The sequence below is a fragment of the Saccostrea cucullata genome, unplaced genomic scaffold (genome assembly GCF_032062105.1).
Source record: "Saccostrea cucullata isolate Sc308-1 unplaced genomic scaffold, CSIRO_AGI_Scuc_v1 ctg765, whole genome shotgun sequence".
Classification (NCBI taxonomy): Eukaryota; Metazoa; Mollusca; class Bivalvia; order Ostreida; family Ostreidae; genus Saccostrea; species Saccostrea cuccullata.
Window position 1 is genome coordinate 189,323 of NW_026932784.1, and position 25,273 is coordinate 214,595.

General features: G+C 34.8%; 2 protein-coding genes across 2 annotated transcripts in view; both read left to right on the top strand.

The window, feature by feature from the left end:
* The window catches only part of LOC134236146 (transmembrane protein 209-like), a 38,586-nt gene that overhangs the window by 1,602 nt on the left and 11,711 nt on the right, over positions 1-25,273 (top strand). The window contains exons 2-6 of the mRNA XM_062718321.1: positions 17,816-17,953; positions 18,430-18,488; positions 18,795-18,926; positions 19,175-19,380; positions 20,146-20,602. Of these exons, the coding sequence (XP_062574305.1) occupies positions 17,817-17,953; positions 18,430-18,488; positions 18,795-18,926; positions 19,175-19,380; positions 20,146-20,602 (991 nt within the window). The 5' untranslated portion in view covers position 17,816. The remainder of the gene's footprint in view (positions 1-17,815; positions 17,954-18,429; positions 18,489-18,794; positions 18,927-19,174; positions 19,381-20,145; positions 20,603-25,273) is intronic.
* Positions 3,444-16,577, top strand: LOC134236145 (uncharacterized). The gene is made up of 6 exons (XM_062718320.1): positions 3,444-4,007; positions 4,667-4,770; positions 7,390-7,551; positions 9,556-10,521; positions 10,708-10,929; positions 12,440-16,577. Exons 1-6 carry the CDS (start codon positions 3,611-3,613, stop codon positions 13,979-13,981), a joined length of 3,393 nt encoding a protein of 1,130 aa, XP_062574304.1. The 5' UTR covers positions 3,444-3,610; the 3' UTR covers positions 13,982-16,577.

Here is a 25,273-nt window from a genome sequence, read left to right on the forward strand (position 1 = left end):
GTGTGTTGAGTCTGTGACAACGGGGCTACAGTGGATCAGAGCTTGAGCTGACTGGGAAGCAGACTAGTAATGTAAGTAGAACTTAAGTATACAGATTTAAGATCTAAATTCATATCATAAAAACAGTAATTAAAAATTTTGGGAACGTAATTTGTCTGCAGACGACCAAACACTTGGTAAAGTCTAACGTTAATGCCATACTTAGGCTAATCATGATAATGATAATATGAGTTTTAAATAAAATACATGGACTCCTGTCAGGTAAAAATGTATGGGATATAACACAACATAATATCCTGTGCATATCCATTCAGTGTAGCATATCAAGAAATAACCGAATTTCCTCAGAATTTCGTCGCATATGGATTCTTTGATACTTCAAATACTCGTAGTTTCTCTTTGCGGTACATTCCAAAAAACCAGATACATAGCTCATATGCTTTTTGTTGAAAAAAATATCAGTCTGTCATTTGAATGTAAATTTTGTGATGATTAAAAAGTATGGAAAATGCATTGGGAAAAAATTATTCAAATAAAACGTAATTTTACAGAAATCCGTCTCCGTTTTTATTATCTTTAGCCCACTGAGTTTATAATCTAGTAAAATCCATATAAAGATCATGTTTTGAAAGTCTTTAGTTTGTATAATTGTTTATTTCTATGTAGAATTACGTGGAAAAAGTAAAAAAAATAAGAAAGTCCATGTCAACCTCAAGTTTACATGTTTTCCTATACCGCGATACTATGAGACTCTCCAATTTAGGAGGTAAATAAGACTTCCTGTTTTAATAATAGACTACAAATTAAACGATGCAAGATTGGGAAATAATTTGATACTAAAAAGTTAGGCCATAGTTTGCTTTATGAATATCAGTTGATGAAAGTTAAATTTAAAAAATCAAATTACACTTTTTTATGCAAAAGATCTAAGTACTGCGATATAATGAGACACCTATATATATATTATCCTCCAGTGCCTGGTCCCCCAGTGCCTTGGATTTTGACACTCTATACATGGTTTTAAGTAGTTTTGGATTTCTTGTTTATATATATGCTAAAATATTGTATTATTTGGGGTCTTTGTCTTATATAAAAACTTGAAACTTGATTTCAAGCAGAATCACTAATTTTTGTTTAAAGATAAAAATGAAACAAACAAAATGTTTCTGTTTCTTGCTTTTTTTTATTGTTTTATGAATATTTATTGTCTAAATAAGACAATAAAGGGTGTGTGTGTGAGGGTGTGTTTGTGTTGGGGGGGGGGGGGGATAGAGGTCAACTTTTTTCAGTACCAATTTTATTCACACAATTATTTAACTTAACTGTAACAAAAAGAGGGGGGAGGGGACCCAACCGGCCTTTAAATGAAAATTTTCAATGCTGAAATTTATGTTTAGAAAAAAAGGCTCCCCTGGTCCCCCTATTGCCCCTACGTGCCTGTGCATAAAACATATATATAAATTACATGTTAAGGTCTCATTGTAGAGAATGCTCTACAAATTGATCATTTATCATGAATTTTGAGACGATTCTAACGGAGAAATACCGATAAGTGGGGATAATAGGAACTACTTGAAATTTTTAAAACTTTTTGCATATCTTATGTAGGAAAGTTTCAAATGTAGTGTAACAATTTTGTCTGTTTGTCTGTTTATCTGTTTGTCCGTTTGTCTTCGCCATAACTTGATGGGTGAACATTAAACAGTAAAATAAACTTGGAACGGCCTAATCTTCAATCCTTGCCTGCCCTTATCTTGTTAGCTCACCTGAGCCGAAGGCTCAAGTGAGCTTTTCTGATCACATTTTTTCTGGCGTCTGTCTGTCCGTCTGTCTGTCTGTCTAGCTGTCTGTCTGTCTGTCTGTCCGTCTGTCTGTAAACTTTTCACATTTTTGACTTCTTCTCAAGAACCGCTGGGCCAATTTCAACCAAACTTGCCAGAAAGCATCCTTGGGTGAACAGGATTCAAATTTGTTCAAATGAAGGGCCACGCCCTCATTCAAGGGGAGATAATTGGCAATTAATGAAAATTTGGTGGCATGTTTTAAAAATCTTCTTCTCAAGAACCACTGTGCCAGGAAAGATGAAACGTATGGGGAATCATCCCCAGGTAGTGTAGATTTAAGTTTGCTCAAATCATGACCCCCGGGGGTAGGGCGGGGCCACAATGGCCAACCAAAGTTTTACATAGAAATATATAGAAAAATTCTTTAAAAATCTTCTTCTCAAGAATGTCCAAGCCATAATTCATCATATTCATATGGAAGCATCCTCAGGTAGTGTAGATTCAAATTTGTTTAAATCATGACCCCCGGGGGTAGGGCGGGGCCAAAATGGCCGACCACAGTTTTACCTAGAAATATATAGGAAAATTCTTTTAAAATCTTCTTCTCAAGAATAACCAAGCCATAATTCATCATATTTATATGGAAGCATCCTCAGGTAGTGTAGATTCAAGTTTGTTCAAATCATGACTTCGGGGGGTAGGGCGCGCCACAATTGCCGACCAAAGTTTTACATAGAAATATATAGGAAAATTCTTTAAAAATCTTCTTCTCAAGAATGACCAAGCCATAATTCATCATATTTACATGGAAGCATTCTCAGGTAGTGTAGATTCAAGTTTGTTCAAATCATGACCCCCGAGGTAGGGTTGGGCCAAAATGGCCGACCAAAGTTTTACATAGAAATATATAGGAAAATTCTTTAAAAATCTTCTCAAAGATAGAAAATCCATGATTGTTCATGGGACTACTTTTGGATTTTACTTTTTCAATAATATACCAATGTATACTTTTACCTAGCCACAGTGTTGAGGTGAGCGATGTGGCCCATGGGCCTCTTGTTTTTCTAGTCACATCAAGTACAAAATAACAAAATGAAGCTAAATTACATGCAATAATATACATCATACTAGATTTTATGGCAAAATTTTACATGTACTTTAACTGTATCTTAATGTTTTTCAGACAGAGGTGTATTTTTACTTGAATCAGGAAAGACTACCAGGCTGAGGGGAGATTTGCAGTTAATACCCATTTGATCTGATGCACTAATCTTGCTGTTGTTTTTTTTTGGTAAATATTAACTTTATATTCAATTTTCCTATATGTATTTTAAGTAACTATGTTATTTCTTATCCTTGGCTACCTCAAAGGTTTTTCTCTGTCCCACCAAGGTAAAAATAAAAAAGGTCTAAGAATATTTTTTTTTTAATTGTTGAGCAAAAATGATGTTAAAGCATATGCATATAATCAATGATAAAATGCTGTGTAACTACACTTGCTGATATTTTATATCTGTATTCCTACTTTATTATGCACCTGGATCGATAGATCGGGGGCACACATGTATATTGTTTTTGGCCTGTCTGTGTTTATTTGTTTGTCTTGAGTTAGAGATTCCATATTTGGAATGTATACTCCACTAATTAAGCTCTTTCAAATGACTCCAAAGTCAAAAAATGACCTTGTGACCTTGACTTTGACCTCTATGCTAAAAATAGCTTTTTCCAACTTTGCTGTCGCTGGGTGCATAGTGTTTCACAAACACATCTTGTATTTTTTTTTTGTATTTTTCAGACAGAGGTACAAAATTTCAATATGATTTGAAATGGAGTGCTCATTTTCCCAGTATGCACCACATATTGTTTGTGATAAGAATGAAAATATCAAACCATCAGCACGTATTGTCACTTTGAATGCCTGCCTTGATGATATTAGCTCACACCTGTCAACATACAGAATAAACTCATCATCATTCAGCAATGAGAGTGAACTAATTTTGTTAAGGGCAGGGATTTTTGAAGCTACATATGCTGAAAGCCTGACGATTTGCCCCAACCATAGATTTCATTTAGGGAAAGGATGGAGAAGTTCAAAACTATGTATGATGCCATTCCCCTTGCAAACTTGTGGTGGAAAAAGAAAACCAGAACGTGCTTCTGTAACTTTACACCAATCTAAGCATGTTTTGCAAGAATTTGGAATATTTATTCCTGTTGGAGCAGGTATGTTTTTGAGCTCTGATGACCATGTGATGAGACTTATGTGATAGTAAGGTGTCCATTGTCTGTCCGTCTGTCTTTAAACAAGTTTTCAAAATGCTACTCCTCCTACAGTTTTGATCTAATTTCAATATTACTTGGCACAAAAGTAGACTATACTAAGATAGATTATTTAGGTTATCTGTTTTTGATTTTGTTGAACAGTGTTGCCATGGTAATTAAAATAGAAATTTCAATCTTTGAAATACTTTCAAAATCTACTCCTACAGTTTTGGTCTGATTTTAATATATATAATGCCATTGGGGCATGCAAGTAGACTACACTAAGATACATAATTGTCTTTATTGTTTTTTTTAATTTTGATGAATGATGTTGCAATGGTATCTAAAATTGAAATTTCTGTAAAATTCTTTTAAATAACACTCTTTCATTTGCAGTCTTATTACAATCTTGTCACAAAAAGAGACTTCATTAATGATCATTATTCTTTTTATTGCTGTTGCAAAGTTTCAAGCCAAGCTGCAACTTTTCTTTTCCTTGTTATAAGTACAAACCAGTAGAGCTACTGTCTCAATAGAGTCTTCCGTTTTCAAATCTGAGATAATGAATTTATACAATGTAACTGACACTGGAGATGATTACTTCTGTCTTTTCCTTTCAGGACTATGTCGACAATGCAGAAGCAAAATTGTGGATTCAGTCAAGAAGGAAAATGGGCCTTTGTGTTTATCGCACAGTGCTTCACCGTTCAGCAATTATTTACTAGTAAGTTTTCAAGATTGTAAAGATTATAACCCGATAAATAAAACTTGCTTTTTAAAGGATAGGGGTAACAAAATTCTAAATACATGTACATTGTAACATATGCCCCCCTCCCCCACCTGAAAAAAAAATTAGGTTTGCAACTGACAGTTGGTTTGTAAACTAAATGTTGTCCATTCAATATATTGAGAATACTTTTCTGAACAGTGATCAAAGTTAGCACTTAGTGGCAGATTACCTCTATTGATTTTGAGGTCTCAAGGTCAAAGCTTTTTAATTACTCTAGACTCATGATCTTGTTTGCTCAATATTTTGAGAATACTTTATACAGGGAAATTTTCGCCCCCGTTTTATTTTCGCCCCTTTCGCCCTTCCCTCATTTGGGCGAATTTAAAAGGGGGCGAAATGAAATAATATAGTATTATTTCTTTAATGAAACTATGATTGGGCGAATTTAAAACGGGGCAAAATTGTTTGCAAGTGTGACAGGGCGAAAATTAAAGGGGGCGAAAATAACCCTGTATACAGTAATTTTCTGTAGCATCAAACTTTGTACATTCATTCTCCTTAGGGACAAGATGACACCTGTCAATTTTGCAGTAAAAAGATCAGAAATCAAGGGTCATAACACATGGACTCCAGATATTGGAAGCCCTTGTTAGCTCATTATATTGAGAACAACTTTTAAATCTAGTATACTGGTACTGTCTAAGTAAATTAAGCTCAATAATATTGAGGTCTGACATTGATCAATTTTAATAAATTGTTTACCCTAGACTTTTAAGTGACCTATTGCTTTACTTTGATACTTTCTAATTTTAAATATTGAGGGGGGTTATATTTTTATGCCCCTCTATGAATATGGCTAGGCCATAAAGTGTTTGTCATGTCCGTCTTCCGTCCTTCTTCCCTTCCATTTTTCCGTCCTTCCATCTGCCCTTCTGTCACACTTTGCGTTTAGCTCAGTGCAAAGCTTAGTTTCAAAAAAACTATCCAAGATATTTTCATCAAACTTAATATGCTGATAGGTATTGATGAGAGCTTTGCAACTGCTTCAAAATTTTTTGACTTTGACCTTTCCTTTGACGTTAACCTCACTTTTATTAAATAAGTGCTTTGCCCAGTTTTAAAGATACCATTCAAGATAGTGTTATTAAACTTCATATGCTGATATACTGAAGAGAGCAACATTTCTGACCTAGACCTTTCCTTTGACCTTGACCACACTTTTCTTAAATTAGTGTTTAACTTGGTTTTTAAAGAAACCATCCAAGATATTTTTATCAAACTTCATGAGCTAATACATACTGATGAAAACAATTCAACTGCATCAACATTTTGACCTTTCCTTTGACCTTGACCTCACTTTTCCTAAATTATGTCAAACTTCATATGCTAATACATACTGATGTAAGCAATTCCACTGCATCAACATTTTTGACCTTGACATTTCATTTGACCTTGACCTCACTTTTATCAAATTGTGTTTTAGTCAGTTTTAAAGAAATCATTCAAGATATTTTTATCAAACTCCATATGTTGATACAAAATTGATGGAAGATATTTAACTGCATCAACATTTTTTACCCTGACCTTTCCTTTGACCTTGACCTTTCCTTTGCTAAATTAGTGTTGAACTTCAAATGATAATACATATTGATGTAAGCAATTCAACTGCTTTAACTTTTTTGACCTTGACCTTCATTTTGACCTTGACATCACTTTTGAATAAACCATTCATAATATTTTTTCAACTTAATATGCTTATACATAATGATGAGAGCTTATCAACTGCATCAACATTTTTATACCCCCCGCAAACGAAGTTTGGGGGGGTATATAGGAATCACCTTGTCCGTCTGTCTGTCTGTCCGTCTGTCTAGCTGTCCGTCCGTCTGTCCATCTGTCTGTGCAATCGTGTCCCGTCCATATCTTTCTTACAGAGGGACATTAGAATCTATTACTCAACTCTAAGATTGCCCATGACCCAAGGGTGTGTCAAGACCTTATCCCAAGGTCATTTAGGGAAGTTCAAGGTCACTGGATTAAAAATTCATAATTCATGTTTGATACTATCTTTATTATGGAAGACCTTACTTCTGAAAAACCCAGCGGGGGGTATTTTGTCCTGTTTGGACAGTTCTAGTTGACCTTGGCATTTCCTTTGACCTTGACCTCATTTTAAAGAAATTAGTGTCAAACTTCATATGCTGATACATACTGATGTAAGCAATTCAACTGCATCACTATTCAAGATATTTTGATCAAATTTCATACACTAATACAAATTTTCATGTTCCATTACTAATATACCCTTGACGGGGCATTCATGTCCTATGGACATACTGTATACAGGGAAATTTTCGCCCCCGTTTTATTTTCGCCCCTTTCGCCCCAGCTTCATTTGGGCGAATTTGAAACGGGGCGAATTCATATAATACAGTATAAATACTTTAACAAAACTTGGACAGGATGAATTTAAAACGGGGCAAAATTGTCTGCAAGTGAGAAAGGGCGAAAATAACACGGGGCGAAAAAAAAACCTGTATACACTATACAGTATTTCTAGTTTCATAAATTTCTTACCTATTTAATTTTTTATTTTAACTATTTTTTTTCAAGACATCAGGAAAAGAAAACACTGTTGTACAAGACACAATTAAAGAAGATGGAGGCTCATCTGTAAATCAAGATCTCACAGTTCATAGGATACCTTCCAGCAGGTCTTCACAATCATCTGATGGTGTAAATCCAAGCACAAATACAGATGATTTTGATCAGATTGTAAGTAGCAATTTAAGATATAAGATTTAATTGTTTTTATGCCCCCGTAAACGAAGTTTCGGGGGCATATAGTTTTTGTCGTGTCTGTCTGTCTGTCTCTCTGTCTGTCTCTCTGTTTGTCTGTTTGTCTGCAAAAACTTTAACCTTGTCTGTAACTTTTGATTTAATGGAGCTGTGACTTTTACATTTCACATGTTTATTCCTTGTGACAAGACCTTTCTTTGGGTACCACCAAATTTGACCTTTTGACCTTGACCTTGGAGTCTGACCCACTTAAACACAAAAATTTTGAACTTTTACTTTGGCCATATCTTTTGAACAATAGATACCATGACATTTATATTTCACATATGTATTCTTTGTGGGAAGACCTTTCATTGGATACCAACATCCTTGACCTTTTGACCTTGGAGAGTTCCGTATCTATGAGAAAACTTGAACCTTGGCTATAACTTTTGAACATTAAGTACTACAGCTTTCATACTTCACATATATAATCCTGATGAAAAGATCTTTCATTGGATACCAAGAACCTTGACCCTTTAACCTTGACCTTGGAGTTTGACCTACTTTAAAAATACAACATTGACCATAACTTTTGAAGGGTTCAGGCTAGGGCATTCATACTTCAAAAGTTTATTCCTTGTGGCAAGACCTTTCATTTGATATCAAGAATTTTGACCTTTTGACCTTGACCTTGGAGTTTCACTTACTTTTTACAAACAATAACCTTGACCATAACTTTTGAACAGTAGGGGCTAGATCTTTCATATTTTACATGTGTAATCCCTGTGACAAGACCTTTCATTGGTTATCAAGAATCTTGACCCTTTGACCTTGACCTTAGAGTTTGACCTACTTTTTTCAAACTTTAACCTTGGTCATAACTTTTGAACGATAAGGACCAGCGCTTTCATACTTCCCAAACGTAATCTTTAAGACAAAGCCTTTCTTTAGAACCCAACAACCTTGACCCTTTGACTTTGAAACGGAGTTTGTCCTATATTATATAATGTTAACCTTGGTCATAACCCTGGAACAGGTTACCTAGCGTTTTATATTTCGCATTTCTTGTGAAAAGGCCTTACTTCAGTACCAACATATTTGATCTGCATTTGAGAAACCTTAACCTTTGCTATGTTGCCATACGGGGGCATTAGTGTTTCACAAACACATCTTGTTGTTACAAGTCTCTTAAAGGATATAAAATTATCAACTTAAATATCCTATTTTTAAATGTTATATATATACATACATGTATATTCAAAATTTTCACAACATTTACAATAAAATGAGTTTTATAATCATTCAACGTGAGATAACATAACATATCTGTCCAAGCTTATTACCAAAAGTACTGAAGTTATTCCACATTATTTTATCACTATACATAAATAATTGATTTCCTAAAAGTAACGCAAATTATTCTGTATAATCTGGTTTAGTATGGGGACACACCCCTTTGACGACCAGCTGAATCATCTGTATCCATGCAATCCCCTCATTTTCAGTCCTCAGGATTCATGGAAAATTCCAGATTTAAAAAATGTACCTTTAACTTCAAAAGTAACTCAATCTTACCACATGTAAACATCATTGCTGCTAGTTCTGTGTATCGGTTATTACCTCCCCTTGTTTTCCATCACTTCCGTTACTATGGTTGTATTATTGAGCGGCAAATTTGAACTCATAAAAAGCAGCACAATTTTACATCCACATTTGTTTATTCTAATATTAAATTATAAGGAATGACTCTAATTCTTGGCCAAATTATTCGGGTATAACCTGGTTTGGGTCAGTTTACACTTTTTTATAATCCCCAAGCGTAAACTGACCCAAACCAGGTTATATCGAATAATTTGGCCAAGAATTAGTCATTCCTGAAGTAGAGTATCAATCCAAGCAAACTTTGTGCCATTTTGAGGACCATGTCCTATTGATAGGAGGGTATAAAATTTTCAATTTTGGTTAAGTTGGTGTCTTACAAAGAAATTTTCTTTGTAGACAAGTACGCAAGTGTCCATTAATTCACAAGGCAGTCTCTGGTTACCAAGCAGTCAAGATACATATGAAGAAGAGGAGGGAGGTGATCACCTAGAAAACATTAATAACAAGAGGAAAGCTCTAGACACTTTCCTGCAAAGTTGTGGCCTAAGTCCAGTGAAGAAGCAACTCAGAACAGATTGGAATGAAGCATCTGACCGTACAAAAAATGATTATATATCATCAGCTAAATCAATTTTTCAAGAGGTTGTGAATGTCCTTGCACCAGGTCAAGGCTCTCTTCTGCTGGATGCTTTATTGAAGACTGCTTCAGATTCTGCTGACACGAACATACTGCAATTTCTTTCAAAAGCCTATAACCTATCTACTGACTGGGGAACACAGAGACAAATTTTGTCATTATTTGCTCATGCCTATACTTACAATCAGTTGATTGCCTTTATTCCAACTCTTACCAAATACAGATATACAGCAGCAAGAAAACATGCCATTACAAGGGGTGTTGGACAGCAAGTGCAAAGTTCATCATATACTAGGGAAGGTTTGTCTGATCACCAGATCAAACATTTTATAGATTTTGTCATGTCCCCTTGTATCATGACAGATTCTCCATTTTTGGAAACTAAGTTAAAACTTTCAAGTGGTGAAGTCTTTCAAGTTCCACAAATTATTTTGAATAGTGTAAGAGCTCGTGTAGTGGAGCAGTACAGGAGCTTCTGCTTTGAGTCTGAAGTAGAAAATGTTGCCAGTGACAGGTCATATATGAGAGTACTAGAGGCTATTGAGCCAAAAGTAAGGAAAAGCATGAAAGGGCTAGATAACTTTGCTGCAGATGGAGCAAGAGCTATTGATGACCTAAAGAAAATTGTTACTGAGTTGGGAAGGCTATTGAAAGGAGTGGAGTGGGCAGATGACATCGTTCAGAAACTGGCAAATGGGAAACAGTATCTTAAACTTGATTATAAGGTTTGTTTTGAAGTTTATTTTGTGTTTTTTCGTGTTCTACTGAATAATTTAAGAAAAGAAATGTGAGCAAAAATTTTTGAGAATTCAAATTTACCCACTGATCATGCTGATAATATAAAAGGTCACGTATCTTTCTATAATACAATACTATATTTTGCATTTAAAGTGTTTTTATTTTTTTTAAAGATGCATGTTGCAGTTGAGTCGGAAATTCCTGACCATTGTTCATATTATGCCCTGTCTTCAAAAGCTTATGAACATCAGGTGACTTGCAGCCATCCCCACAACCAAATCTGTTCTAGCTGTCACAGTTTAACTAACACCATAGAGCAGATAAAAAATGCCGCAGATGAAGCACAGTTTGAGGATGAAGACCAACGTGATAACATCCAGTACACATTGGCACAGGTCAGAAAATGCTTAAAACGAGAATATTTTCTGTAAATCACTATTTATTTGCGAGAACTTTATTTTCGCATTATTACACGAGACAGTATGCTCGCGAAAATTTCATTCTCGCGTATAATAGAATCCCTTAAGATTATGTAGAACAATGACCACAATTCATGAAAATTTTACATCGCTAATAAATAGTGAATATCTTTCTCGCGAAAATAAGGTGTCACCAAAATTAAGTGATCTACAGTAATACATTTGCAAATATTTTCTCTTACATTTGAACAAGGCATATTTACACCTGTGTAAAAACAGCCAGGTTTCTCTTGTTGCCATGATTTGATTATTATTCATATATCATATATGTTATTTCATGATGACGTCATAAAATGCTAACATGTTCAACACATTCAATTTATATCAATGCAAAAGCGCGTCCATGGAAAATAATATCGCACGACATGCTGTTCGGTTGCACTAAACTTACGTAGTACGTGACGTCATAATATGAGAAGCCTGAATTTAACCATTGTGGCGTAATGACAGCCAAGTCCGTTCAGTAAGGACTGTGTCAGTGCATTTGAGTGATTATATAATATAACTATTGTGGACTTCAGTGAACGGTCAATTTGTGGTTATAAGGACTCCTGGCAATTGATATTGACCTCAGACACAGAAAATGATAGCAACCTTGCAGGCTCGGTCGCTATCATTTTCTGTGTCTTCTGTCAAGATCAATTGCCAGGAGTCCTTATAATCACATATCGACCTACACTGAAGTCCATAATTGTATAATAATTTTACAATTTATCATCTCTTTGAGCTATATGGGATTTAATCACATGATTAACCTGTATTTACACTCTAATAAGTTGTAAAATGATACCCAATTTATTAATTAGAGGTTAAAATGTTTTTTTTTGTCACCTGCTTTCGAGAGAGAGATTGAGCTATATTAAACTGTGTATCACCTGTGACAAGACCTTTCTAAAAATACTATGATTTTTTTTACCTTGTGACTTTGACCTTGAAGTTTGACGTACTTTTCAAAAACTTTAACCTTGGTCATAACTTTTAAATGAGAAGAGTATGGCTTTTTATATCAAAGCTGTGTATTGCTGGGGGCAAGACCTTTCTAAATACATTATGTCTTTTGATCTTGTGACCTTGACCCTGAAGATGACCTACTTTTTAAAAGTAATTGTGATCTACACTATAACTTTTGATTGAGAAGCGATAAGGCTTTCATATTTGACTTGTGCTTTACCTGTGACAATATATTTCCGAGCATGCTATGATTTCTGACCCCTTGACCTTCACGATTGACCTAATTTTCAACTTTGGTGATAATGTCTGAATGACATATTATAGGGTATTCATATTTGACACAATATGCCATAAAAAATGACATCTCACCCACAAAAACACTGAAAGCAGGGGATCACATCTCTTTGAATGTGCTTGTAATATTTTTTTTTAAATTGTTGAACAATCAGATGTTTTATGTAACTTTTTTTTTTAGAGTGTAAAAGCTTTAGAAGAATGGAAAAAACATATATTACGATCAGTCAACCAAGATAGAGCAAGATCTGACATATTGGAAAACATAGGTGAAGATCAAGTACTATTAGAAAGAGACTGGGCCATGAAATTTTTGCCAATGATGTATAGAGAATCACAGTCAAAATGGTTTGGAAAAAGAGGCCTCAACTGGCATATAACAGTGGGAACCTTCAAGGTCAATGAGGATCTACATAGTCACACAATTGTCCATGTCTTCGACAATGCGAATCAAGATGCTACTACATCAAATTCCATTTTAAAAGATTCAGTGGAGAGACTTCAAGAGAAGAATTCAAAGTTGAAAGAAGTATTTATCAGATCTGATAATGCAGGGTGTTTTCACAGTGTAGAAGGAGTATTTGGCATACCTTGTTTGAACATAACAAGTGAGTTAAAAATTGTCCAAATGGACTTCGCTGATCCACAGGGAGGCAAAAGCATATGTGATCGTAGAGCTGCGCATATTAAAGGATCCATCAGAAAATATGTTGACGAAGGAAATAATGTCACAACTGCAAGAGAGTTCCTTGATGCTGTCATGAATTCCAACATAAAGAATGTTGAAGTGGTTTATGCATTGCCTCCAAGTTCTGGTGCTGAGAAAAAGAATTTAAAAATTAAAGATATTTCATTGCTGAATAATTTCAGATATGGTCATAGTCATGTAACATGCCACAGGCAATACCGTATTGGCAGAGGTGTGGAGTTTATGAATGAAGAAGTGGTTTTATATAACACCTTTCCATCCATTGAGACCATGACCTCCTGCTCCACAAGCACTTTTGTGAAACCTTGTGAACCATGTGAACCAGGTCAATCAGTTGTTATTGATCATGCTCAGCAAATACCTGTAGATGCAGAAAATACACAAACCATTGTGGAGGATTGTAATGAAAATGCAGAAAATACACAAACCCTTGTGGAGGAATGTAATGAAAGTTCTTTAATTTTCACTTGTCCTGAACCCAATTGCCTCATGTCATTCCAAAAATATGGATATTTGAGCAAACATTTAGACAGAGGAAATCATAAAACAAAAACACATGTGAATTCACTTTCTGATAAGGCAAAAAAGGAGTTTGTGGATCAAATTGAAACAAAGAGATCAACATTGCTTCAAAAGTCATCGACCACCTTACCATCGGATAATATAATATTAGAGAGAGGATGGGCCTTGAAATCCAAACGAATAGCTAGAAGATTTTCAAAGGAACAAACAAATTTCCTGAGAGAAATGTTTGAGAAGGGTGAAGTTACTGGTTATAAGTGTGATGCAGAAGAGGTGTCTGTGAAAATGAGAACAGTCAAGGATAATGATGGCAAAAGAAGATTCTGTCAGCAAGAATTCTTATCATCAGCTCAAATTGCCAGCTACTTCAGTAGACTGTCCTTAGAGAAGAGAAAGATTTCACTGAGTTCATATGAAGAAGAAGATCTTGTTGCAGAAGATTTTGAAAATAATGCCATGGAAATCAGAAATCTTGCTACCAGTGCAAAATGACGCGTTGCAAGCTGTTAGTCTACAGAGACTGAGAAGCTTTGGTGACCTATTTACATAGGTATCTGAATTAAGTATACCTACTTGCAAGATTGTTGCTTCCATTTTTTAAAATAATAATACCTGCATATATAACAAATTACCAGAAATTAGTTAAGCCATGCACTGTTGTAGTTTTAGACAATACCAGAAGGTTATTTTATTGACTTAGTTGGAACCAATTAAAATATTCATACTGTATGTATCACAAATACAGTAGGTATGTTGAGAAGTGGAATAACCTGTATGTCAACATTCATGATGTTTTTGTTAATTTTCAGGTACTTATGTATTTACAATGAATTTATTGTAATTTTTTTTTTAATTGGTTTTAATCTAAGAAAAAAATTTCATTTCTCTAGTATGTCAGCATGTGCTGGTTTGAACTACAATATCCATTCATAATGCTCTGTGCATTGTTTAAGTACCTTTGTTTTTTCAAAGAATATTTTGTAATGTATTTCTATTTATAAAAGCCTCAAGAAAAGCATTTGTCAGTGTATATGTGCTTATAATTATTGACCAACTAGTACAACTAGTACATTGTACAAAGTTACAAACAAGTCTAATGATATGACCATCTAGTATATGTATTTATAGGCCATTTAGAAATGTCTGAATTAAAGTCATAAGAATATATTTTCAAGAAAAAATACTTGCATTTCACAAGGTAGGTCCCGTTAACAAATACTTGGATGTCTTGAACTTTATTTCCAAAAGATGTTGAAGTTTATTTCCAAATAAATTATTTCATTTTCCATTGTCAGATAAAGGTTACAATGGGTTTGTTGTTGAAGTTCAAAATGAATGAAAAATGAGTCATCTTTTGTTCTTTAATTGAAAATTTCCAAATTTTTTAAACACTATTTTGTTTAAATTTAATAACCATAAATTCCTGACTTTTACATGTTATGTTAAATACACTAGGAAACTTTTGCTATGGTATGTTTTTAATTTTTGTAGATTTTGGTGTGTACATGGATCTAATTTAAGATTTTTGCTTTAATCTTTTATGCACACTTAATTAAGTTTTAATATGAACAAAACAATTTAAATTTAGAAATAACCTCATTCATACTCAGTGTTGCTATGGTGAGATATATATTGCTAAGGAAAAATATGATTTTTTTTAAGAATATTAAATTGGTGTGAAATGTAATCAACTTATCTATTAAAAATTTGTATAAACAATTTTTAAACGAGTATGAAGTTTATTAAATGAAAAAATAGATCAATTTCTGTCTTAACACTATACTGTTGCTATGATCTGATTATAGTGGTTGCTAGACCATTTTCAATTTGGTTATGCTGTATTGTTTTTGTTATCAAATTCTTTTAATTTTATTGGATACCTATCAATTTTAAAGATAACCACTCTCCTAATAATTAAATTTTAGCAAAATATTCGAGAGATTTCACTAATTTGTTACGACACCTTTCACCATCCATACTCCTTTCCATAAAGTTAGTGGAAGAGTGTCCTTAAATTTGTTTCTTAGTTTTATATATAACTATGGTAGATCAAAATCTCAGACCAAAAATTACATATATATTGCATCTAAGGATGCACACTATTAGATTATCCATTTGAATTCCCATATCTATTCCTTAGGAATATCATCAATTATTGAATAGTTTTTATTGATAATTCATGAATAACAAAATGTCTATTCAGCTCTGTTGCTATGGACCTCATTTGGTTGCTATGCACAGAATATGATCAATGTATAAATTTTAGTTTATATAAATATTTTTTTAAAGAAAAAAAGGTTTTTCAATCAATTTATACTTATAATACATGTTCTCCTCCATTTTTTTTTGACATGATGTTTCGAAAATGTCTTGGTTGCTATGCAGTAAATTTGGTTGCTATGGGCACATTACAGGATTTTTATCCCAAAATTTCACTATATTTATTAAGGATGCAAAAGTATGATAGCTTTTATACATATAATTGTATCAATTTGGAAGAAATTTAAAATTTTCCTAAAATATTGGAAGTGAATTTTAAGCATTCTTTAAAGAATTTAAACATGAAATTAAACAGTTTTCCCACAAAAGTAGTAAAAATGCTTCTCAATTTTTTATGTCAGTCTTGAAGATCAACATGTATTGTGCAAGAATAAAATTCATTTAAATGCTGAACCTGTTGTAGATTTTATATATATTAGTTTTAACTTGACAGGTAAATATTTAAATTTTCACATTGTTCAACTATATAGTATTTGTGTTGCCATGGCAACAGATGCATGGGTATTTAGATTTGCTTTGAAACTTTTTTGTACACTACATATCTTTAATAGTTTGCATAAAGTTTGTTGTGGGTGATATCAGTATTCTTTCTGTAAAAATATTCTTCCAAAAAAGTTAAAATTTAAGCTTTTTTCCTTCACTTACGGTGGTTTCCATGGCAACACATAAGAAGGTAGATAAATTATAGTTTTGTTGGTCAAACATCATTTTCATATATGTGAAAGTTGTGTACAATGAACACTTTTTACAACCAATATAAGAAAACAGGAGGTAAAAATTTTAAGTTTCCATCTGAAGCTTGATGATTCGTGACATCCTCTCTTAAAACATACAAACTGTTCTTATCGTGGTCACCACGACGCCCTACCAGGGCCCAGACTCAGTTTGTTTAAAACAGTCAAATAAGTAATTTAATATCACTTAATTATAAATAGCACTAGTCTTTTGACTGTAATGATTAAAAACAGGGAGAAGTTGGTGCATTACATTGGGGACAGTTGAAAAGGAAACTGTCACCTGGGTTTGAAACACCTGCACATTTCTGATGGAACCATTGCTGACAAGATGGAGTGTTGCAAGCAATCATATTGTCAAAGATGTTTGGCAGATTGCACCGTGCTGCACAGTCAAGTGGAATTGTGTGTACTTTGCCTTTTTTGGTGAGGCTCAGTCTTTTCTTTTGACTTGGGTTTCTTGGAAATGGTGTGAATTTCTTTCCTTCAATACATTTCACCAAATGACTTCTCATGTTATCGACATCATAGTTAATTGGCTGTTCACTGTTACCTGTGAAACAAAAATCTGTCAAATTGGCAATGGCATACACCCCACAATCCACTCCATTTTGCTGTTGTTTAACTTCTTTTTGTATTGCCCAAATTGATCAAGAGAGCTTGTGTGTGATTATATTAAAGCCAGTGTGAGGGATTCTGCATTAATTATGTTAGTGCAAATTTAATAAATAAATTATTTCTATTTAAATAATTAAACACAAGCTTCCAACAAATCGATTTGCATTTTTTTTTTTCAGATGACAAACATTCTCCAGTAAAAACAGGTCACCTGTACAATTATTCCGGAATTTTCAGGTTTGTCCCGGGTGATCGGATCCGGTTTTAATGACCCGGTTTTTCCTAAAACATGTAATTTTACGTAAATATTACAATAACCAAGGAAGAAATATTAATAAATGATTAATATATATTCTTAAACACCAGAATTATCCATAAATTTATGGACTTTTATGTAGCATATGTCTGAAAACGTAAATTGGGACATTGGGAAACTGCCTACCTATTTTACCAACTTGAAAATCTATAATCGCCTATAAAATCAGAATTATAAAGTATTTCAGTGCAATTTTAGCAGCGAATATTAATAATCGTGTATTAAATAGATTCTGAAAATTTCAGCTCGATCGATAAAGTATGAAGACGGAAATATGAAAAATCTCGATCTGCCCCGGCTTTTAATTTGCCCCGGCCCGGGTTTGCCTACCCATTTTACCAACACTCGAAGAAACATAACAAAGTTTCATTTTTTCAGGATGGCAAAGATTGGAACATTCTTTAACCCAGTGGTTACAAAGACTTGGAGCAAACAGCAGACCTGGAAACAGGCTAGGTCCTCCTTTATCTGGTGTATCGTCAACCTCTGTCTGGCCACATTCATGTACTTAGAACTGTAAGAAAATATAATTAACTAAGGTGGACTTATTGTTACAAGTCTTGTAGGGGGGTTATTTTGTCCTGTTTTCAGTCTGTGGTATGAACCGATCCAAGAATTAAACTTCCTACGTGAAACATGTGAAATGTAAATGTTAAATTTAGACAAAAAGAGCATGGTAATTCAAGAATTAAAAGGACACTTTACATTGCGACAAGTTTTCATGAGGGCACTTTTTAACTTCTTTGAAATAATAAGCATTTACATGTACTTCCCATACTTTAATAATCTTTTTTTATTGTAAATGTAATATTTATTCATACAAGTAATTAAAAAATGAATTCATAAATCTTTATAAATTAATTTTTCAGAAGAATAGATAATTTGATAAAGTTGATGCTTTTGTGTTTGGTTTTTTGTACAGTGATCGTAATAAGTAAAATATTGTCATTTATTGCTTTTGTATTAATTGATTCAATACATTATCATTACAGGACAATATTTGGAATAAGAAGTCAATTTAACTTGAAGACACCCATATTTTGGTACATAGGTAAAGGTTTTTTTCTGCACTGTTTCATAATTGTACATCTCTCAGTTTTAAGCAACATTAACTACTTTCTTTTGCTTTTTTGAAATAGAAAAACTACACATTGTATGGTTAAGTTATTTACCCCTGCCTCAACTCAGCAGTAATTTATTACTTGATAAACATGTCTATAATTTCTGGTGAATGTATATGCAAAAATACACATATGAATGTACATAATCATGATGTAAGGTTTAAAAATTTTATACCCCTACTTAACTTAATAATTATACCCTTAATTGTTCTGTACTTGCCTTTATTATTTTACAGAATGTGTGATTGCTCTGTTACTGCTGCTGAACACAGTTTTCCATTTCTGTACATATCTACGACCCTTTGTTTCCTCAACATCAGTGGATCTGACTCCAGAACAAAAACAACTACTAGCTATCAAAGACACAGGTGTGTATAATAACACTTTGGGGTATATGTTTACATGGTATTGTAACTATTGTTATCACCCCCACCCCCTAAAAAAAAATAAATAAAAAACTGATTTTCCACAAGTGTCACAGATTCAAAGCATAAGTTGGAATATACATTAAATCATTCTGAAAATTCCATTTAAACTTTAATTGACATTAAGAAATTTGTATATAAAAATTTGTAAATTGATATAATTTTTTTCCCCTTTTTTATGGGGGATACAGATCTAGGATTTAAGGTGTCTCCTCAGAAGTCCCCGGGGTCTCTGTCCAGTGAGGGGAGCCTAGTGTTCTCCGTGTCCACCCCCACCGCTCAGTCCAGCTCGTCTAGTGGGAGGCTGACCCCCACAAACCTGGGGTCAGGGTCCCTTAACTACAGCAGCCAATCCATCACCTACTCACCATACTCCTCCCAGGGCAGTTTTGACAGGGTAATGTATTTAGTATTCAGAGTTTTGTTGGCTGAATAATTGTTTTAAAAAGTAGTTCCTTTCAGTTAAACAAAAAAGTAGATAAAGAAAGCAGCTTAGTTAGAACTGTTAGGCCAAATAAAATTGAAATCTTGGTTCTCAGGCCCGCGCGCATCTGTTTTGAGGTAGCCGCATTGCCGATTTTATTGTATTTTTGATAAAATAAAAAGTTGATATTGCGGAGACCAATCCGGGAAAAAAATTTCCGACCTCATTTGTTTCGTAGTTTAGTATTCATATATTACTTCCGGTAGCCATTTACCATGAGATTTTGGCTCCTTCGCTTGAAAATACATTCAAGGACATTACCTACGATATTTACACGTTGTTAAGCAATGGATAAAGCAGAAATTTTGACCAGAAATGGAAAGTATATCTGTGATTTAAAAAATTATCTTTATGTTTAAGAAAATTCGGAAATTAAAATTAAAAAATATACCTCCCTCATCTAATTTATTGCCAATAAAATGAAAAATAAAATGCCGCCCTCCCGCATCTGTTTTGGAGAAAATTGGCCTGAGAACCAAGGAATTAAATCTAGATAGCCTTAGCATTGATAGGTTCCTGTGCTTGCCTTGTCTTGTTTATGGCGTAGTCCATGTCATTCATGATGATTCTTATTATTAGATCTACATTCTTTTTAATTTCAAAATTAAAGAAAATTCTATTTGTATGTATATTTTTTTACTTTCAATCTGAAATGGTTGTCATTTTTTTCCTAAACAGGGATCACACAGTGGAACAATAGGAACACCTTTCTCACAATTTTCTACGAGTCCTGGAATGTCTGCATACAGCCCAAACTTGTCTGGATACAGCCCCAATGTCTCAGGCTACAGTCCACAGATAGTCGGATACAATCCAAATCTGTCTGGATATAGTCCAAATGTATCCGGATACAGTCCTAATTTATCTGGATACAGCCCAAATTTATCAGGATATAGTCCCAACATATCCAGTTACAGTCCGAATCCATCTGGATACAGTCCAAATATGTCAAGTTATAGTCCAGGGACTGTGTTTACACCTAGTCCTAATGTGTCTGGATTTACTCATCATATGTCAGGGTATTCCCCTAATTTGTCTGGATTTATGTCAGGATCACCAGGGATGACTGGAATAGCAGACACCAGTGGGCTTAGATCCAGACATTCCCTGTCACAAACCATGAAAAATGCTGCAGGTAAGTATTTAAAAGGTGGTTGAATTACAAAAATCTTTTATTCTGAGTTCTGTCACGGGTCTCCCAATCTCAGGGAATAATAATAATTCAACACAGTTCCTCAATAAAGGTTCATATATTTATTGGATGACAATTTGCAGGAACGATGATAAATGAAGTAATGAAGTACAAACGAACGTACGAATGAAGGTGACCTGCAATGAAAATGACACACTCGTACAAATTCACACACACTAATATTTATTTAATTTCAATAGTTTAGAATAAGAATAAGACTTAGTATTAATTTACTCTTACCAGTTACACCATGGTACTAAGGTTCCGTAAGGAATTTCTTAGGTAAACTGCTAATATAACATAGATTTCTCGCAGGAGAACATCTATAATGTATCGTCAAGATTAAAAAGGAATAGTCCGTGCATAAGTATATATACCAGGACTCATACATGCGTACATAGCTACCACACCCCATACATACTGGTTTTACAACTCACACCTAGGATAAAAATAAACCACAAGACAATCACGTGACAACCAAACACTCACGTGACACGGAACACCGGACAAACCAGAATACAATACAAACACGATGACAATGAATGACCAGGTATGAATGAATGAATGAAGGAATTTACTACAGCTATCTATTATACTGACTTACTATACCAGCTGTACTAAATAATTATACTAAATAAAATAAAAACAAGTAATTGTCACCCTGTGACATTCTCCCCCTCTTTAATAAAATGTCTCCTGACATTTCTTAAAGAGAATACTCTACTACTAAACTTATCTACACTAACTTAAGTCTTATCAACACTAAGTAACTATCAAATAATAAGACTTAATGACTAATCATAAAATTATGAACTACAATATACACCATACATAATTAACTAAGTCACTGTAAGTGAAATCTTAAGTTAAATCATAGTAGTTCTATCCAAGATGAAATAAAAACATAACATAAAAACAACATATTAAATCTATATACACACATCCTGATTACCTGTGACGTTCTCCCTATTTATACATACCAAATCTGGGTCTCTATGGGAGATACCCAGGAACCATACCTATCTGGTACTTTCTTGGTTCTGGCAGACCTGCGGGGCTCTGCTACTACATTAGCTGGAATACATGGTTCCATGTGGGTTAACTTTATACTTTCGCTTGTTGAAGTCTCCCTAGTTGATGGCTCTGTGCGGTTCAGTGTTGTATTTTCTCTAGTCGATGCTTCTCTATTTGATAGTGACTTGGATGACCTTGACCTATCTGAAACACTAGATATATACTGTTTAGGTTTGACTCTTTTATGCCTTACCAAAACTTCCTCATCCTCAGATTCGGACTCTGTCTCTGATTCTGCAACTTCCTGGTCTGGTACTGCGTTCGGGACCCTGTTATCTGAATGTTGATCTAAATTCGAAGATTTTGTAATGCACATAAAAGGTAATAAAAGATTCCTATGTAATGTTCTAATTTTTCCTGATATCTCATTTTTGACTCTATAGACTGGGATGTTTGAAACAGGCTGTTCTATTACCATGTAGGGATCTCTCTCCCACTTATCAGCTAATTTTGATCTACCAGAAAATACTAATGTTCTTACCAAAACCCTATCTCCAACTTCTAATTTTTCAAAACGGACCTGCCTGTCATAACCTTGTTTATACCTTACATTGTTTCTACCAATGTTACCTCTGGCCATCTTGTATGCATAGTTTAGTCTTTTCTTCAGCTTCTGTGCATAATTCTCCCTACTTCTGGTCTTTTGTGGTGTTTCTTCCAATCCAAGATATGCATCGATCGCTAATCTAGGGTTCCACCCAAACATCAGGTAATGAGGCGAAAATCCCGTTGTCTCGTGCTTTGTTGAGTTGTAGGCGTTGACTAAAGGTAAAACATAAGTTTTCCAATCGTGCTTCTGTTCACTGTCTAACGTCCCTAACATCTTCAGCAATGTCTGGTTGAACCTTTCAACTTGCCCATTTCCCATAGGGTGGTATGGAGTTGTTCTGCTCTTCTTTACTCCAGCAATCTTACAGAGTTCCTTGATAACTGAACTTTCAAAGTTCCTACCCTGGTCTGAATGTATACGCTCAGGGAAACTGTAATGGCAGATGAAATGTTCGTAAAGTACTTTAGCCGTAGTAGATGCTAATTGGTTCCTGGTCGGAACAGCCACTGCATACCTCGTAAAGTGGTCAGTAATGACTAGTATGTTCTCATACCCACCTTTAGATTTCTCAAGAGTCAGAAAGTCCATACAAACCAGTTCCATAGGTCTTGATGTAAAAATGGAAACCAATCCTGTCCTTGGTACTTCTCTCGTCTTAAACCTCATACACCTGTCACAGTTCTCTACCTTTTCCACTACATCTGTATACATGTTTGGCCAGTAGAATCTCTGCTGTACCAACCAGTACGTTCGGTCTCGTCCTTGGTGACCCATATCCTCATGAAGTCCTATGAGTACACTGTCTTTATACTTACTTGGTAAAACTAACTGACGTATCTCCTCTCCAGCAACAGTAGTTTTTCTAAACAAGATTCCTCTTTCAATCACCAGTTGCTTCCATTCCCTTAAGAGTAACTTGACTGAATTTGATTCCTCTTGTAGGTCTTTTCCAGTTGGTTTGATTCCTCTTTGAAGTAGATCCTTGACCCTACTTATAACAGAATCGTTACCTTGTTCCAGTTCCCAATTCACAGTGCTTAGTTTCTGTGATGTCTCAGCTCTCTCAGCATTTTCAGGCTCTAGTGACTTACCAATAACACAACTCTCTGCTAGGGGATTTACCTTTACCAATGCTGCCTGAGAAATAGCTTTAACCACATCTGAAAACAGTTCTTGTTTAGGGGGATTTCTTGATAACCCATCAGCGTCTCTGTTGAGCTTACCTGATCTGTACATTATCTTAAAATCATATGCTGACAATGATGCTAACCATCGATGTGATGTTGCGTCAAGTTTGGCTGTTGTGGTGACATACGTAAGAGGATTATTGTCTGTCCTTACATCAAAATGATTGCCATACAAATAATCATGATATTTATCTACAACAGCCCATTTCAAACACAGAAATTCAAGCTTATGTGCTGGATAATGTTTCTCAGATTGCCGTAAACCCCTACTTGCATATGCAATAACACGCTCCTTACCATCCTGCTCTTGATACAGAACTGCCCCTAAACCATTAACACTTGCATCTATGTTCAAAATAAATGGCTTAGAGAAATTGGCAAAAGCAAGAATAGGAGGATGTGTAAGCTTCTGAATAATGAGTTCAAAAGATTGTTGTTCTGACTCACCCCATTTCCACTCAGCTTTCTTTCTCTTTCTGTTTTTCTTTGCTGCTTTGTTGGTAGGTTGTCCAATCAGCAGATCATTCAAGGGCTTTACAATCCTTGCGTAGTCTTTAATGAATCTGCGATAATACCCTGTAAACCCTAAGAAAGATCTTAATGACTTTACATTACATGGAACAGGCCAATTTTCTAAAGCTGATGTTTTCTCTGGATCAGTCATAATCCCTTTCTCAGAAACTACATGACCCAAATAGCGAACTTGACTTTTGAAGAATTCACATTTCTTTGGATTCAATTTTAACTTGTAGTCATGCAATCTCTGAAAAACTGATTCCAACCTCACCAGATGTTCCTGAAATGTACTCGAGAAAATTAGAATATCATCGAGAAAAAGTAAACATTCTTTTAGGTTCATATCACCCATACACATTTCCATTAGTCTTTGGAATGTCGCAGGAGCGTTGGTGAGACCAAACGGCATCCTGTTACATTCAAAGAACCCTAATGGTCCTACCGTAAAGGCTGTCTTTTTCTTGTCTTCCTCACGAATCTCGACCTGCCAGTAGCCGGACTTTAAATCTAATTTACTGAAATACCTTGATCCGTCCAATCTATCTAAAGTGTCCTCTATTCTGGGTAGAGTATACGCATCCTTGATAGTCCTGTTGTTAAGCTTCCTCAGGTCTATACAAAATCTCAAGGATCCGTCTGACTTTCTACATAGAACCACGTTAGAACAGTAGGGACTGCTCGACTTCCTGATGGCCCCTGCCTCCAACATCTCTTTCAACGTCTGCCTAACTTCTTCAATCATACCAGGGGGAATGCGTCTGTATGGTTCCTTGAAAGGTATTTCTGTGGTTAGGTTTATCTCATGTTTGACCACATCTGTCCTCCCTAGGTCTGTAGGAGATGTAGAGAATAAGTGTTGCCATTTTCCAATAGTATGCAAAGCTTCTCTTACCTCCCCCTTAGAGAGTTTGTCAGTGTTGACCTTCATCCCTAAATCTGCTAATGATCTGGTAGTGGAATCCTTCTTCTTGACTGGTTTGGTCTCTGCATGTTGTGGATTCCAGGTGTCTACTACTCTTACCTGACTCACACTACAGATGTTCGTCTTGGGTGGTATCTTAACAGCACTAGCCGAGATATTACATACCTTAACTGTGACCCTTTTGTTTTTTCCTGTACTACTGGACGCTACCAGTCGAGGGCATACTACCACTCCTGCCTGACTGTTCTCCAGCTGTTCTGTTATTAAAGTCTTCACTGTCCCTTCCATGTTTCTTACCATTCCTCTAATGTATTTCACTTCATTGGGAGCTAAATGTATAGGATATTTATTAGTTGTCTTAACAG

Excerpts from the sequence above, each read along its gene's own strand:
- LOC134236145 (XM_062718320.1), top strand. The coding sequence starts at position 3,611 with ATGGAGTGCTCATTTTCCCAGTATGCACCACATATTGTTTGTGATAAG. Across the intron at positions 4,771-7,389 it reads CGTTCAGCAATTATTTACTA|ACATCAGGAAAAGAAAACAC; the intron begins GTAAGTTTTCAA and ends TTTTTTTTCAAG. Across the intron at positions 10,930-12,439 it reads TCCAGTACACATTGGCACAG|AGTGTAAAAGCTTTAGAAGA; the intron begins GTCAGAAAATGC and ends TTTTTTTTTTAG.